General features: G+C 46.3%; 1 protein-coding gene across 1 annotated transcript in view; it reads right to left on the bottom strand.

The window, feature by feature from the left end:
- The window catches only part of SNTB1 (syntrophin beta 1), a 103,434-nt gene extending 98,948 nt beyond the window's left edge, over positions 1-4,486 (bottom strand). The window contains exon 1 of the mRNA XM_072329752.1: positions 3,871-4,486. Within this exon, the coding sequence (XP_072185853.1) occupies positions 3,871-4,396 (526 nt within the window). The 5' untranslated portion in view covers positions 4,397-4,486. The remainder of the gene's footprint in view (positions 1-3,870) is intronic.
- Between the last annotated feature and the right edge of the window lie 12,585 nt (positions 4,487-17,071).

Here is a 17,071-nt window from a genome sequence, read left to right as displayed (position 1 = left end):
TGGTGAGCAGTTGTGTGAGGTAGGCACTCGCTAAGCGTCCTGCGCCTCATTTTCCCTCTGTACTTGCAAGGGACACATTTTCTTGGATAAATGATGTATTTTAACTCCCCTAAATCTCCTGCTGCCTGTACTTCACTGAAAGAAACATGAAAATAGAGATAGACAAACACAACTAACACGCTGCCCATGCCTACTTTGCACTTCGTCAGCACACAAGTCATTCAGTCTATTGGAATCGTTTTGTTTCAACCACAAAACATTTCCAAAGGGGAGAACTGCTACAATTCTTACAGAAATACTGCCTGGAAAACAGCACGTGTTACTGCAGTGCAGAGCACACCATGCCTGTTCTGCTTTAAAGCTGTGGATTTCCTCCCAAAGGGTTGTAAAAGGTAACTATGGTCTACTGCCCATATACTGGAACTCAGTACGCTGGTGGCTGAGGCTCTGTGGGAGATTTCTGCAAACCAATAGAGGCTGCAAGAGACTCATCTCAAGGGAGCTGTAGCCACTACCTTGTGATTATACTTGTTTAATTGGGAATTGCTTAAAACCAGTGAAAAGCTCTGCAACATCAGTAAGATGCTCCTTCTCCTGCTGTATACCTGCTACCACCACCATCAAAACCCTGTTTGCGTGCTTTCAATGAGTTTGGAAGTGATACTACTTACAAAGTATATCCTGAAGCCACCTAGCAAAAATAACACATCCTTTTTCCTCCACATCCAAATAGATCATGAAGGCCAAGGGAATCCTGTCTGACATTAGCACAGGTTAAATTGATTTATATATATATATAAATATATTATTATATATATGTGTGTATATATATATATATATTTTTTCCCCACAAAACACATAGAGAATATAAGTAAAGCGCAACCTGCCTGGTTCCCAAGCATGCCAAGGGACTGCTCTCATCTAGGATGCTTTGATAAAAAAGAAACACCTTTTGCACTCTGAGACTCACTTGAGTGCAACATGCTTCATACGGCATAAGAGGGGATGCTTGATTTTCCAAAGTGCTTATTTAAGAAGACCCAATTTAACAGAACCGTAGGGAAATCATATGTTCAAACAGGAGCTGCTGTGATAATTTAAGCTGCCTTCCATGCCTGCAAACAACATCCAGCATACAAGGAGGCTGCTTGGTCTCTCGTGTAGAAAAATTCTTTATGCTCCTGAATGCTACAAACATCTCTCACAGACTGAACATCCAAAATCACAGCTGGGGCTGCATGAGCTGCCCTGTCCCTTCTCTGCACCTGGGCTGTGCTGTGAGGCCAGCAGGAAATTAAACCCTGGGGGTAGAAGAGGTCCATCCCTGCAGATGAGGAGAAAACAGCATTTCTTAGAGCAGAAGTCCATCCTCATCACCTCTTGAACCTTCTGCCTCCCAGCTCCTCCTGTGGCTGTGCTGCCTCCTGCATTATTTCCCTTCCACTTACCAAGTCCTACCTGCCTGCAAGACACCTCAGCCACACCAGTAAGAAGGACGACGCCACAAAAGGGTCACACATATTATCACCACGCACTGCCCTGTCACCTACTCCAGTGCCAGCCCTGCCTCTCCACTGAGGGACTGCTGAGGGCTTTCTGCTCCCGTTGCCCCCCCCCCCAGGAATGCAAGAGAGAGGACAGTTTAGTGCTGAGCTGGTAAATACCTCGTTTCACTGAGCAAGCAGTTTTAGAAGGATGCAAAGCTGTGACGTCGGGTGCGTTTAGCCACTTCAGCGTGCAGAAAACCCAAAAACCCTTTCCTGGAGCTCACAATAACTTGGGTAACACTGCAGTCTCCCCCTCACACCCTAACATCTGTCCCTTGTGCTTAGCACCTCATGGTGCCTTTTCAGTTTCTTTGAGCCCAAGTCAGCTTTTCTGCTCTGTGAGACACAAGCCTCTGAATCTCCTTGAAAACATGTATGTTATATTTTGGTAACACACAATGGCAGTGCCATGATAACCAGAGCAACAGCCCGGAGAGGAACTGTGCAAGGATTCACCTCAGCCCCAGCTCAGAGTGCCCCTTGTAATGCATAGCTTTCCAAGAAGTCGGGAAGCAGCACATTCCTCTTGTCTGGGAGGTGAGGAAAAGCAACGGCTCTTCCCTCCCGTACTTCAAAGGGGAAAAAAATCTTCTGGCTATTCCTCCCCTTTATAGGAAAAAGACCATTTTAGGCTGTGCTACCGGAGAAAGGTCTCTGAAGTGGGAAACTGAATCCTGGGGAACTGTTCCAAGGTGCCTGCTTACACAAGCCACTCGTGCATAGGTTCACAGAATCCCAAGTTGGAAGGGACCCCTACAGATCACTGAGTCCAACCTCAGCTGCACAGAGCAGCACCTCCTGGGGACACGCCGGGGACAATCCTGTATTTGGATATTCTCCTAAAACAGCAGAAGAAAACCAAGACAAATACTGCTTTCAGTGGTGGAGTATTTTAAACATCTAAAGGGAGGGCTACTGAAAGAGACTCTCAATTTACAACTTACAAATTCCACTGCAGGAACAACCACTGAAGCACATCAGCCTACACCTCCATGAAGCGAAGAAATGCAAGAAAACAGCTGCAGAGGCCAATGGAGCAGAGAGGAGGAGTTCCCTGCTCAAACAGCTTCAAGTGTGCTCCTACCAGGAACAACCCAGAGTTTTTTAGCAGGCTTATGCAGCAGCAGCAGCACAGTCAGGTGCTGTTTCCACAGGCAACGTGCTGTGTGCTCCTCATTAGATCACACCATAGGTCAGCTGCTGCTGGCCTGCACCCCGGGAGCCCCGCACTGTGCAAACAAACCAGTGGCACAATTCCGACATCACCGCTCCATTCAGACCTCGGCGAGTTTACATTAGGACTTCACAGGAATCTTTGCATGCAGTTAGCAGGGAGGAGACATGGTTCGGTCACGGAAGCTCGGGGCACGTGGTGGCCCTCAGCTTGTTAAAGCCTCACAGCAATCCCCCCCACAGGTTTCACTGCAGTGTGGATGGCACCGAGCAGTTTCTCAGCAGCCAAAACCACAGATTAAATTTTCTCACCTCCCCCACCTTTACTGCACAGAACCACTTCTTAAAGCTTTTCCCATAACTTTGTGCCAGTCAGTTGTTCGCAGCTGATGCTCATGTGTATCCCTGAACTGGCAGCAGCACTTCCTCTGCTTCTTAGAACATATAAGAGACATGTGAAGAACTGTGCTTGAAGGGTACCTAATGCACTCTCAGGATACCAAGGTAGGGTTGGAGGAAGGCACAGGGATGGCACAGTAGCGCACTAAAAATGCCAATGACCTCTGGTTAAGTGAACTTCTGGGCTAATGTGCAATCACTTTATCAAACATGTGCCAAGGGCACTGCTCAAGCTGTTCATTCTCTCAGGTCCAGCAACCACACAAATCCCGGGGAGAACACAAGGACTGCACGTCCATGATTGCCTCCCTCCTTGTGAGCATGGTGTCCTGGGGAGTTATTCTGCCTCTGCTCAGCCCGTGCCAACAGTTGTTTCATGGACAACTCCCATACAACACTGCACACCATGCTCCAGACTCCGTTTCTAAACCTGCTTCTTACCAAACTCAGTCTCTCCCAGAAACAAAACATTCGCGGGGATGGTTTATGTGTCAGGAGGTATAACAGCTTCCACTGAGCCCACTCCCCCCGCCGAGGCCCGGTTCAGCCGCCGGCACTAGACGGGGCTCCGCAGCGCGGCCGGAGTCGGGGCTTTGCCGTCCGATGCGCGACCAAACTGCGGAGCCCCGACAGCCGCGCGGTGTCATCCGTGGGGCTCCGTCCCCGCACCGTCGGGGGTCCCTACCGGAAGGGCGACCGGAGCGAGGCGCACGGAGTGGTCCCGCACCCCCCTCCGCCGGCAGCTCCGTACCTTCCAGTAGCACCTCCTTGCCGGCCCGCTTGAGCGCCTGCACCGCCTCGTCGTGGGTGGCATCCCGCAGGTCGGTGCCGTTGACGGCCAGGATGGCATCGCCCACGTAGAGGGCCTGGGTCTGGTCGGCCGCCAGCCCCTTGAAGATCTTGCTGATGAGGATGGGCATCTTGTTCTCCTTGCCTCCCTTGATGCTGATGCCCAGCCCGCCCAGCTCCTGCTTCAGCACCTTCACGCAGCGCTTCTTGTTGGAGACGGCCTCGGGCACCTGCTCGGGGGGGTCGGTGAAGGCGGTGCGCACCGCCGAACCTCCGCCGCCGCCCTCGGCCCCGCGACACGCCGCCCCATCGCTTCCCAGCCCGTTGTGGGCCGCGCCGTCGGGGCGCTCCTCTCCGCTCAGCACCAGCGCCTCGCCGCCCAAGTTGGCCAGCACTTTGTGCCAGCGCTCCCGCACCAAAACTTCCAGCCAGCCGCTGCGCTGCGCCCGGCCGCCCCCGCCGCCGCCGCCCGCCGCCGCTACCGCCATCTTAGGAGCATGCTGGAAGCGCCGAGTGACGGCACCCCCGGCACGGCACGGCGCGGCGGCACCGGACTTCAGCCGGGGGCGGTGAGCTCCCGGCGCGGCGGGGTGGGGCGAGGTGCCGCGGCCGCCCCCCCGGGGCCGTGCCTGGGCGGGCGCACCTGGCGGCACCGCCCGCGGAGCGGCTGCGCGCCTCCGTGCGGGCGAGCGTGCGGTCGGGGGGTCCGGGAGCTCCGCTGGATGGGCAGCACAGAATGAGTAGCAGACCTTCCGCGTCCCGCCGTCCCCGTCCGAAGCCGCCGAGAGCGGGGCGGGGGCTCCCGGCTTGTGCGGAGGAGAAGCGTGCGTTATCCTCTGACTTTGTGCTCATGAGCGTCCCTTCGAGCTGAGCGCGTTTACCACCGAAGGGATCCACTGAGAACAGTGGTGTCAGCCCCCCCATCCCCTCCCACCTTTTGCCTCTCTGTTGTGTAGCAGCGAGGGGAAAGAAAGCAGTGGGAGAGAGGAGAGTAATAGTGCTATCGGCAGAGATGCTTTGGCAAAAAAATACAAGTTTATTTTTCTCAATTGCTTCTCATAAATAAACGGATTAACACAAATAGTTGGTACAGAGTTGGACTACTTCAGTTGTGCAATCAAACTTGCTTCACTGCTTTGGTGGATGAAGATGGTAAATGATTTTCACGAACCCTTTTGCAAATTTTTAAACTTTGTCCTTTGTTTGCTAAGTTTTAAGCCCTGTGAAGTCCAGTTCTGCAGTCTTTCCCGTGCTCTCTCTCCTCCTAGGATGCAATCTGGTGCCTGATGAGTGGCTTGAGTCCCTAACTCAGTTGTGAAAGTGGACCAAAAAGGTCACCCTGGTAGTTTTGAGGTGTCATCAGCCAGCCTGGATGTGCTGCTCTGAAGCAGTGTCTCTGCAGCCACTGAGACCACCTCAGTTTCCCCTCCATCCAGGCTGGCTCCAACTCCTTGTCAGCTAGACTGAAAACTACAGCAGTTCAGGAGCACTTGGCATATGCCAAGTGAGAGAGGTAATGGCCTCAAGTTGAGTCACGGGTGGTTCACACTGGATATTCAGAAAAGCTCCTTCTCCGAAAGAGTGGTGAGGCATTGGCACAGGCTGCACAGGGAGGTGCTGGAGTCACTGTCCCTGCTGGTGTTGAAGTGGCACTGAAGGATGTGGCTTAGTAGGTGTGGTGGTGATGGGTTGATGGTCAGCTTAGATCGTCATAGTGATCTTTTCCAACCATAATGATTCTGTGATTCTACACAGGAGCTGTGCTTCAAGGGTGGAAGGGGTTACACAAAATGCATTCCCTTCCCTCCAGCAGGCAGCAGAAGGAGGCTTCAGCCCTTTTGAGCAGCCTCACCCAGGCTGCCCAGGTGTCTCCTCCCCATCGGAATGCAAAACTGTGCCCAGGGAGAGCTAACCCCCAGGGGATGGGTTAACCAAGGATAGGGAGTGGGTGGAGGAAGAGTAGCATGAAGAGAGGTGTCTCCACTTCTCATGTTAATTAATGCAAGGTGAAAAACTATAATTAAGTTTTCAGAGCTGTGAATCCAGAGTGAGAAGAAGAATGTCCTGTTGAACCTGAACAGGGCACCTAAGCCCCAGAGCAGACTGGGCTGTAGCACACCCTTTTCCCCTTGCTGCCTAATTCAGGTACAATGCCCTGTTGGCCTTTTTTTTGTCCAGTGACCAGGCCAAGCTATCAAAGCAGCCATTTCTGTTTCCCAAAGGATTAGCTCTAGCCATTTTTTTTTCATGTATTTCCTTTATGGATTACTAAAGAATCAGGGCTGCTGCTAATAGAAAGGCATCACAAAGTATTTTTTAAGTAATTTCATAGAGTTTTCCAGAAGAAAAATAGTCAAATAGTTTTTTGTCCTGTTATAATAAGATAATACAGTAGGAAAAGGAAATGTTTAGTACCTCACCAGTCCTTTTCAGCACACTGTGTGCTTTGCTCTGCTTTCTGAGGGTGTCTGGTTGTCCTGTGGGGTTCCTGTGTACTGACAAGTGCTCTATCTGTGGCTGAAGCCCTGCTAGCACCAGCTGTTTTCATTTCCCATTTCAGCAGAGGTAACTAATAGAATTTCCCAGGGCCAGCCTCCTATATATGGGTCCCTGGTATCAAAGAGGTTTTATGGCAGTGTTCATTGCTTCTTTCTCCTTGTCCACCTTGGAGCTGTAAGAGAACACACGTCATTTGAATCTTGGAAAGAAAAGCTAGGAGATGATAGTGTATGGGATGCTAAGGTATAGGCCCAAGGCAGACAGTCCCCAGTTTGTCTCCCAGCCTTGAGACAGCAGGATTGGTAGCTGATGTATTGCTTCTTTATCTTGAGATGTTCAGGTTCCAATTTTTCCTGGTGTATTCAAGTCTTTCTGAGCCCCAAGAATGCTTTCTGGCTGTGGACTAGGCCAGGGGGAGAAAAAGATGCCTTGAGACTTCTCTCTTGGCACCCCAGCTGACATTAAACACCTGCAAGAGTGGCTCCTGGATCATGCATAGGATCATGCAGCAGGACCAGGAACAGAGAATAACAGGAACAGTATTAGGTCAGGTGTGCAGCTGTTGAATGGTCAGGTTTGTAAACAGAGAAACCTGTTAGTGCAAGCTTGCTGTTGTTCTCTAGCAGTTTTCAGTACATGGATGAGTCCAGACTTCCCCCTTCAACTTCCCCCAATGGCCAAATGTCTGACATGACCTGCAAATGCCCACATTACAGTCATACTGTGCAGTATAGTTGTATGCCTAAGCAAGGGGAATGGGAAGAAAAATATAGGAAGAAAATTATAGGAATTTGGGGAGAATTGGGGGAATTTGGGAAGAAAAATATAGGAAAAGCAACACCAAAATGGTTGTGAGTGTAGTGCTAAGCATGTTCTTCAGGCTCAGCTTTGAACAGAGACATGCTGCAGTCTGCCTGATGGAAGTGTTTTCTCCTTCTGTTTTCAGGCAGAGGTCAGCATTCACATCTTATGTAAATAAATTGGCCTCCTGACAGCAAAAACATTGCAAGGCCACATATACAGGCTCACTGCTCAGACAGCAGCACAGGGAATGCCAGGCAGAGAAGGTGGAGACATGGAGATTCTTTCTATAGCTGGGACTGTCTGTGCTACTCTGTTGCAAAGGTAATAATCCAAGAACTTTGGGGAGATACTCGAATCTATCTGGAACTGCAGTTCCTCTTTTCACATTGCCAGTGTAACAGCAATCACTCAACATCAGCTCTTCTCAAATTCCTTTAGATTGGAAACAGGGTTGTGATCCTTGAATGCATTTCAGGTGACAGAGGTTAGGCTCAATCAGGTCTGGATAAAATAATGACGTTTCCATCTTGTTGCCCTGACACCAACCAGCTCAGTAGATGGATCTAGATGGAAAGGAAGTGTTGGAAGTCCAGTGCTGGAAACCTGACAAGTAATGAGAGCTGGAAGGGAGTCCAGTTCCTCCAGTGATTCTAAATATTGCAGCAGCCAAGTTTAAGGAAGTCTGAGAAACGTGCCTGGACTAACCTTATGCATTCCTCCATGGCAGCCCCTCCTATGTGTAAGCATGCTGGGATGCAGCAGAGCAGGCTCCAGCCCTGGTACAATGTCCCCATCGCATGAGGGGGACATCTCTCACTGACTGGGGTCATACCATCTCTGGAGGCATTCAAGGCCAGGCTGCTGGGCAACCCTGCCCACGTCAGGAGGATTGGAACTAGATGATATTTAAGGCTCCTTCCAACATAAGCCATTTATGTGTTTTATGATTCGATGATACACTGCAAAAGGCATTGCTGGTAGGGGTCTGGCAACCTGCTTAATCTCTTTGGGGAATTCACCCTATCCTCAGCACTGAGGGAATCCATTGGCTTTAAAGTCAGCATTCAGGAATCATTGCTCACTGGTGCTGGCAGGGTAATGGAGATGTCAAGAATGCCTGAAGACCTTCATAATCTGGAGGTTGCATAGTGGATTATTTTTTGAAACTATGAAAGCATTGTTTTTCTTGTCCTTGTTTGAAGCTATCCAGGATTTTGTGCACATCACAGCATGTAAAAATAAAATGAACCCATAGCTGTTTGCCAGCAAACACTTTGTGGATTCAGTGTTTCAAAGCAGGAACCTACTTGTGCCTACATGAAAGAAATATGTGTGTGAAATCTGTATGTGCACCTACCTGAGTCACGTGCGAGCTAGGCAAACTGAGAAAGTGTTCCCACAGCCAAGGAGCTACGGGCCAGGCTGTAAATGAGCACATTTCTATTCTGCATATACAACTCTGGCACAGGTTAGCACAGAAGCGGGTGCCAGGAAGTATTCAGGTTTCTTGTGTGTGCAGATCTTGGGTTAGCTCTTGCTCCTGTGAAAATGGCTTTAAAACAGACAGGATCAAGCCCAGAAACCTAGAAATGTTTGCTTTGGCTGCAGGCAGTTCTGTGGAAGAACTGAAACTAACAAACTCTAAAAATAAAGGTTTGTAACTACAGTGCTGCCAATATAACAAAGTAGAGGTTTTCCTTTCTTGGTGTCCTGCATTTGCTCTGCAGACCCCTTTCAGTGCATTAGTTTCTTAGCTAATTTTTATTCCAAGTTTGTTTGATTCTGCCAATTTGGTGTTTCTTAATTTTGTTTTTACATCTTGCATACCAGTCTCTCCCCACTTCTAACACTGAGCACAAGGTGTTTTAAATGCCATGATCAGAGTTTTACAGTAGTTCTTGAGCATGTATTAAATAATGAGGAGGTGATGGAACTCCAGATTTCTTCCAGCATGCCTCAGATCTATTTTACTTTTAACCTGTTTTTTGGAAACAAGTAAATCTGGTTGGGTGTTAAAACAAATAAAACATTCTGGCCATCTTGCTCTTTCTTGTTCTTAACCTATTTTTCTAATATGGCATGGGTGTGATATGCTATATGTTATAATCATGGAGCTCTGACCCCACATCCCAAAGGCTTCATACTTGCATCCTACATCCATCAAACCCTGTGTGTGGCTGCAAGGCTCATATGGAGACCCCCAGCCTCTCGTCCACTCATGCTGTTCCATCTGTTGAGCATGCTGTTCATGAGGTCTCCAGGGTCTTCCAGCCATGAGAACTTTTGTGTGACCTGCTGCTTATTTGTGCCCCAAGGGGCAAATATTTGTGCAAAGGAGCTGGGCTAGAAAAGCTAGTTTGTCCCTGTGATGTGCCTTGGCATCTGACCTTACCCTTGCACATGTGAATTAAGTTCATCTTCCTCCTTTCCATTGCACTCCTGGGACCATCAATCAAGCTGATATAGTAGTAGGAAAAAAAGTTGGTCTGCTAGGGCAGAAGGCAAATAAGAGCAGAGTTTCTGATTTGGAAAGAGGCAGTTCTCCAAGGCTGATCCAGCAAAGATGTTGAGCTCAGGCTATGACCCCAGCACAAATCTGTCCCTCAGGAGCAGCCTCAGGCACATGAGATGGGAGCAACATGATCTTGGTGGTCTAAGGCTCTCTATGAGTCTCTGGGGACTTCCCTAAGACCTTAGCAAGGTCTCATCTACCTACATATCTGTTCAGGAACAATAGTTTGATACCCCAAAACCCAAGAGAGATGGATGTCTAAAGTGCTCCTCCAAAGCATCTTGCTTCTTCATCCCCATTACTAGACAGAACAGAGAGGTCAGGCAGCCTCTAAGAATAAAGTTATCACTGAGACACTGGGAACAGTGCTGTTCACCTTCAGGTCCTGTAAAATACTTTCGTACTTTTGTCATGTGTGTGGAGCACCGTTGTATTCTTTTAGGTTTTGCATTTGAGCTCTGCAGACGTACAGATCCTCCACGTGCTTCAGATGATGTCTGTGCTCTTTTTCTCCTTGAAGCTTTGTAAATTGTGTGCAGGTCCAGGGAGGGCAATGAAAGAATCATCTCAGAGAAGAGAGAATTACCTTTGCTGTATTTTTGTTTCTTGGATGCTTCTTGTGAGAAGATGCACAGTTACAGTGCCTGCAGTTAACAAAGAAGGGAACTGCTACATTCAGGGGCATGCCAGCAATGTGCTCATTTGCCCAGATCAATCTATCAGCTGTGAAGAAAACACTGAAAATATCTTTTTTATTGCAGTGTGGGCAGTCAGATATAGCTTTTCCTGAGCAGGACTCATCTGAAAGAAAACTAGAGCCAGCCCTAAGGAAGCCATGGGAAGTGTGTGAATTAGGGTAGAAGCAGATATTTTAAACACAATAGATCTGTTCACCACTGAGATTTTCAAATGGATCTGTACTTTTCTTAAATCAGAGATTTTTACAGGTGAAAAAATCTGCTTTTGCAAATCCATTGTTCTCTATATATTAATGGGCACAGTAACTGACTTAATAAAGTACTTTGATTTTTTTAATGGAAACTATAACAAGAGCTAGACACTGATACTTCACAATACTCAGAGAAGAATCAGAAGGTGGAAAAGTCACAGAAGATTCAGGAACCTCTAGATGCAATCTCTTCCTAGCACTCTGTACTACCAAACCACATTCTTTTTAGCCTTTTCACACTATGCACACTCTTGGTTATGTGGGAAGGGAACAGAATCTCTCCTCTCTTCTCCTCTCCTCTCCTCTCCTCTCCTCTCCTCTCCTCTCCTCTCCTCTCCTCTCCTCTCCTCTCCTCTCCTCTCCTCTCCTCTCCTCTCCTCTCCTCTCCTCTCCTCTCCTCTCCTCTCCTCTCCTCTCCTCTCCTCTCCTCTCCTCTCCTCTCCTCTCCTCTCCTCTCCTCTCCTCTCCTCTCCTCTCCTCTCCTCTCCTCTCCTCTCCCTTCCTACCTAACCTGGGTACATCCCCTTGCCACTGTCACTGCACCTATCCAACTTGACCCAATCACCACTGCACCTACCTCTTCTTAGACATGAAACTCCTAATGATAAGAGCTTCCAGTTCCATATTTGCTCCATCTGTAGTGCAGCCTGGATCTGTTATCTGACTAATATATATAGCATACTAACCAGATACATCTACTTTATTTATATGTATGTATTTTGTATATTCAGTTCCCCCCTGCTCTGAAAAAAATCATATTTAGCATGGCACATATTGAACAATTTTCTGGCAGGATGGAATAAACTGAAGTCTTTAAAATCAGCGTTATGGTAAAGGCAAATTTTTTTGCATCTCTTTGAAAGTTCAGTCTTTTGGAAGGTGACATTAGTAGGACTGTGCTGAAACACAGGGTTAATGAAAAACTATTTTGAGGCTGATCTTTCAGTACTGGATATTTACATGGTAGAAATCAAAAATGGGTTGTAAAAATTGCGAGCAGTGCTAGAACCTATGCAATCTTTCTAACAACAGCTGGGGTGGTCACCACCATTTTTAGTCTAGAACACTTCCTCTGGAGTACACTACCATGTGTAGTGAGACACAACAAATGCAGGAAAAGGGGGTGATTTTAAGAGAATATGCTCCTTCGTGGTAATACAAATACAGAATAACTTTCTTTACTAGATCTGAACCGAGACAAACAAGCGTAAACCTCTCAAATCCCACACAAGGAACACACAGAAGGGTAGTCCTGGACAGATTCCCAGTTGCCTACAGCAGTGTTTCTCATTTTTTTTCTGGGTGGCAATCCAGACTCTGTGTGTTTGCTACAAGAGTGAAAATACATTCATGATAGCAGTGATAAGCCTGTATAATTGGAGTATGTATTTGGCCAGAGAAGACAAAATTACTGAAGATAGCTGTGTTTTGAACCTATGGGAATTATGTGGGTGTTTTTTGTTGTTTTGTTTTTATCCAAACTTTTTAATGTTGTTTTCAGGCTAGGATAGAATAAAAGTAGGGAAGTGGGACCAGCAGAGCTGGGAGCTGTCTGGAAGAACAACTTGGATTCCATGGGGTGACACATACCACCCCTTGCCACCAATCCTGGCAGTGAGAGGTGAGTCCTGAAGCACAGTGTGCAGACCTGGAGAAGGGGAAATGCACCACACTGCTGAAAAAAACAGGTTTCCTCCACCCTATATTTCCCCTGATCTTCTGAGGGAGCAGATACAGCTCCCCCAAAGCAACATCGTATGTCAGCAGGATACTTTTTATCTTTTTTTTCATACAAAATTTGTGTTCAAGTTTATAGATATTGATGGAAATAACTAGGGAGACCTGAGGCTTCGAATCCTGCATATCCTTCCAACAAATGTGTAACATCTGTTGTTTCTTGGAGACTGTTTCTTTATTTTAAAAATAATCCTAATTTAGTGGGTCTTGGCATACATTCATGCTCTTGTGGGAAATCATGTCCTATAAATAGGAGGTTTGGTCACTATCCACATGGCAGTGGGGGTCCCTCTTGCAAGGCTTCTTGCAGCAATGCTTTCTGCTCCATTAAGCGAGATCCCTGAAATGCCACCCTGCTCAGTGCTTGTGGTCTTGCTGAATCAGGGTCCATGACCATTTCAGCACACACATGATCATTTGCTGTTGATCATCATAATCTATGAAAAAAACATCTTACTGTCTTAACTATGGACAAAAGGCTGTTCTATATAACTATTTCTGCATCTGCAGGAACAGTTTCAATGACTATTTAGAAGTATCTCATAAAAGTTGAGGTTGATGGGTCCTTCAGCAGAAACCGCCTTGTGGGAGTCCCTGGTGCAACCAGATCATCCACCCTAGGTACTAACACAAATAATGATGTCTAGAACAATCCAAGCACAGCAAAAGCTCCCTAGAGGAATTTCCCCAAAGATACTCGCAAGTGGTCAGAGTTCAGGTTTCAAGCCTGCTTCAAGGATGCAGATTTAATCCAGGTACTGAGCCCTGTGCCTCTTTCAGATTCTGTTTGAAACCCAGCTTTGGATGTGGTGAACTGAAGTTGAATTTGGCCTCAGAGTATGGGCATGTTTGGATAAAATGTACCAGCTTATGTTGAGAGTCACTGCTTGAGCACTGCACAGGATTCATGCTTCTTTTCTGATTTGCTTGGAATTCTCAGATTTTTCCAAACAGAAGAAAATTCAAGGATCATATCAATTTTAGGAAGCTTTGGAGGACACAAAACTGTCCAACAAGTGGGTGTCCAGTAGAAGGGAATCTAGGATCATAAAAAGCAAATCTCCTTCCTGTGTTTTCCTCATCCATAGAACTCGTAATTTCTCTCCATACATCTTTCGCCGTGTTACCTATGATTGCATTATCACTAGAATTGACAAGGTGGTGAGATACAGTGGGAAGGAGAGGATGACAAGAGAGTGAAAATGAGCTTTACAGTGGTCTGCAGCCTGGAGGAACTGGCAACCAGTCATTAATGGTGTATCTCAGTTACTGATGTTGGGGCAATGCTGTTCAGTATCTTCGTGAATGATGAAGATGTTGACAAGATGTTGAAGATGTTGATGTGTGCCCTGGTGGCGCAGTGGTAGAATTGCTGCTTGCAACACTGGTGGCCCGGGGTTCGAATCCCCCCTGTGGCACAGGGAGTAGAAGTGCCGCTTCGCTACACAGAGGGCTCGAAACCCGGGAGTTGGACTCGATGATCTCTAAGGTCCCTTCCAACTCGCACGATACTGTGATACTGTGTGAAAAAGTCCCATCTCAGTGAGTCTATGGGTAAGTAACTGATAGCTTTGAGGAATCGACTGCTCTTCAGATGGACCTGGACAGGGTGGAGAAGTGGGCTGGCAGGTAGTTATAAAGTTTAACAAATGACCATTCAATGTATATATAAGGGTTCCTTGATACAAGGAAAAGGTTACCCTCCAAAGACAGTCAAATATTAAAACAGTGGCCCAGAAAGGTTGTGGATCTATATCTTTGTAAATACTGAGATCTCAACTAGATGCAGTCCCAAGCATCTTGATTTATCTCTAGCCCTGAGTTCTGAGGGGGAGGATGGAAAACAGGCCTCCAGATGTACTCATCTTGCTCTGTGATCTTGTGACTCTGTGTCAGCTGAAGAGAAGATGGGATTGAAAAGGAGCTGTACTAACCACATCAGGTCACGGCAGAGACACTCTCCACTGTCCCTATCGTTTTTGTCCTCCTTACTGCTAGCAAATGCTAGAGAATGAGTAAGCAATAGACACAACCAAGTCCATCAACACTGTTTAGTGGCCTGGATCTAATTGACGTCCCACAGACATGCATTTTAAGATTCCCTTCCACATAATGGAGTGTTATGTAGGTTCCACAAAAACAGGGGGATTTTAAAAAGCTGCAGCATTGGTGGAAAATGTCATGAAAGCCCAGCTTTGAGTTATCCCCCCACCCTCACTCTGCTCTCTATCACATACACACACACACTCCCCCTCACATATGAAACCACTTTTGTGGAATCTGCCATTCTGGACTGTAGATAAATTAATTAACGCGGAGGTGCATGTTTACGGTCAATCAGACAATGATACTCTATTCATTACAGATGAAACTTTTTTAAATCTGCAAGGACGCCATGGGAAAACAGGAAGGTTGACATTATAAAAGAAATGAAGTGATCAAAGAGTATTCGTTTCAGTGACTTATGTTATTTTGTGACACTCACAATTCAGGACACAGTGTAGCTAGTCAAGTGTGATTAACTTCTTCTGGGATCTGACGTCTTATTCTCTTTTGAAGCAAGAACTGGAGTCGGCAATATACAGGGGAGAAAGCTGATCAATGGAAACGTGCCATTACCTGAAAGAATATGGTCTTTTGATTCTCCTCTGTAAATGAACAAGTGTCTTTTGTTCCCAGAACAGAACAGTGACATAAAGGGCTTTGCACGGAATACTATTCAGTAGAAATTGGCATTATATAACATACTTGTAAGGGAAACAACAATTTGAGTAGGGGTTTCATTTATGTCCAAATCTCTACTAGAAACTCAGCAGGGAAGAAGGGAAGAGCAACAAATGCAAACAATCAGACCCTTGTTAGGTGATACAGGACCTACAGGAACATGAGAGGCTGTGCTTTTATTCAAATAATGCAGTAAAATAAACAGTGTGCAACAGTGGAAGATGAACGGGAAGTTAATTCTTTTAGCATTTACAATATTTCAATAGCAATACTTTCTGAACAGTGGACCCTATTGATGCTGCAAGTGCTTGCACACTGTGCCTGCTTCTTGCTCAACAGACCTGACACTATTTGACCGGCTGTGTTCTCTAATTGGACAAGGAAGGTTTCCAAAACTGATGAAAGGCTCTATCTCATCTGTGCTGAAACTGTTTGGAACTCATGCTGGTGTCTGATTTGTTGTTGTTACTGCTGTACTGTTGTGTTGCCATTTTTAACATTATTTTTTTTTCTTATAGAACCTCTGGGAAGATTTATTATTTTAAGTGGCGCAGTAACTAGAGGCCAAAGGTTAACAACTTCAAGTCTAGTACTTCTGTATTTTATCACCAGCTAGTGCTTATCGGAATAGCAAAATAAACAGTAGTTTTGTCTGCATTAGAAGGAGTTTGCAATAATGAGTAGGCTATTTAGATATACACCTCCTTTGCCATTACAAACTCTATCTCCACTAAGTGGATTTGCTGGTACATCTTCATGGTTTAACTCTACTTGCAAACTTCCTCTGTTGCACAGAAGATTGTTGTATAACTTCTCAGCCTGGGAGAGCCATTAGCTGTGTTAAAATATTGGAAATTCAGGGGCAAAACAAAGAAAACAAACAAACAAAAACAAACAACAAATAAGAAATCCAATTTCAAGTGAGATAGATTATTATTACCTGCATAATTAAAGGGTTTTCTATACATAGGTATGCCGTTCAGCAGTATGAACTCTCCATACTCTGAAACAACATAGCTATGCCAGAAATAATTTCAACTTTAAACAAAGCAAACCCTTGTCCTGGACTCTGGGACAAGTTTAACAGCATCTGTTTGGCTTAAAGGCCAATTCTTGCACCAGCTGGCTACAAAAATAGATTTACATTAATGCTGCCGTTCCTGTGCATTTGCCTGTTACTGTCTGTGCACAAAGCTGCCTGATTTTCTCAATGTCTTGTGCTAGAAATGGGCCCCGTCTCTGACCATAGGGACAGCAGACTGCTGGAAACAGGCCCAGGTGCTGAGTCCTCTGTGCTGTTGGACCAAATGCATCTACAAAAAGTCTATGTCACAGCTAGTTTGGGATCTAAAAATTGCCATCCAGAGCTCCATCCTCTTCCCTCATCCCTTCCTTCCGATGCAGCCCAGCCCTCCTTGAATTTCAAACTCTTGCCTCCAATTTCTTAGGTCTCCAGAGGCTTACACAAGCTCCTTGGAATTCAGTCCCATCTGTGGAGCTGAGCTGATGGCTTAACCCTTGAGGGACACAGCAGGAGAAGGCACAAAATCTCAGAAGGGGATTTCATAACAATTGGAACACTGTTCTTGAATTACATCAAAGAAATAAAAAGCCCACCAACCTAACTTTTTTCCTGTCTCATTGTCATGTTCCGTAACAATCTCAAAACAATACCTTGTGTGAGGGCTGCTCCAAAAGAAATGTCTCACATTTTAATATGTTGGCCCACTGTTTCAGAGGCAGATGGTGGTTTAGCAGTAGAGTATGAATCTTGCTACCGGTATTCCATTGCATGTTGTAGCCATGCAACAGGTGGCAGCAGAGGTGCAATCTGACAAAATGGTATCTAACATGGAAGTGCGTATGAAGCAAAGGTGTGGAAAAATTGCACCCATTATCATTCCAGCTCTTCCAACATTCATTGAATGTTTATGGGGA

The sequence above is a fragment of the Excalfactoria chinensis genome, chromosome 2 (genome assembly GCF_039878825.1).
Source record: "Excalfactoria chinensis isolate bCotChi1 chromosome 2, bCotChi1.hap2, whole genome shotgun sequence".
In the NCBI taxonomy this organism is placed as follows: domain Eukaryota; kingdom Metazoa; phylum Chordata; class Aves; order Galliformes; family Phasianidae; genus Excalfactoria; species Excalfactoria chinensis.
The sequence above is the reverse complement of the archived record's forward strand: the minus strand, read 5'-3'. Positions and strand labels throughout refer to the sequence as shown.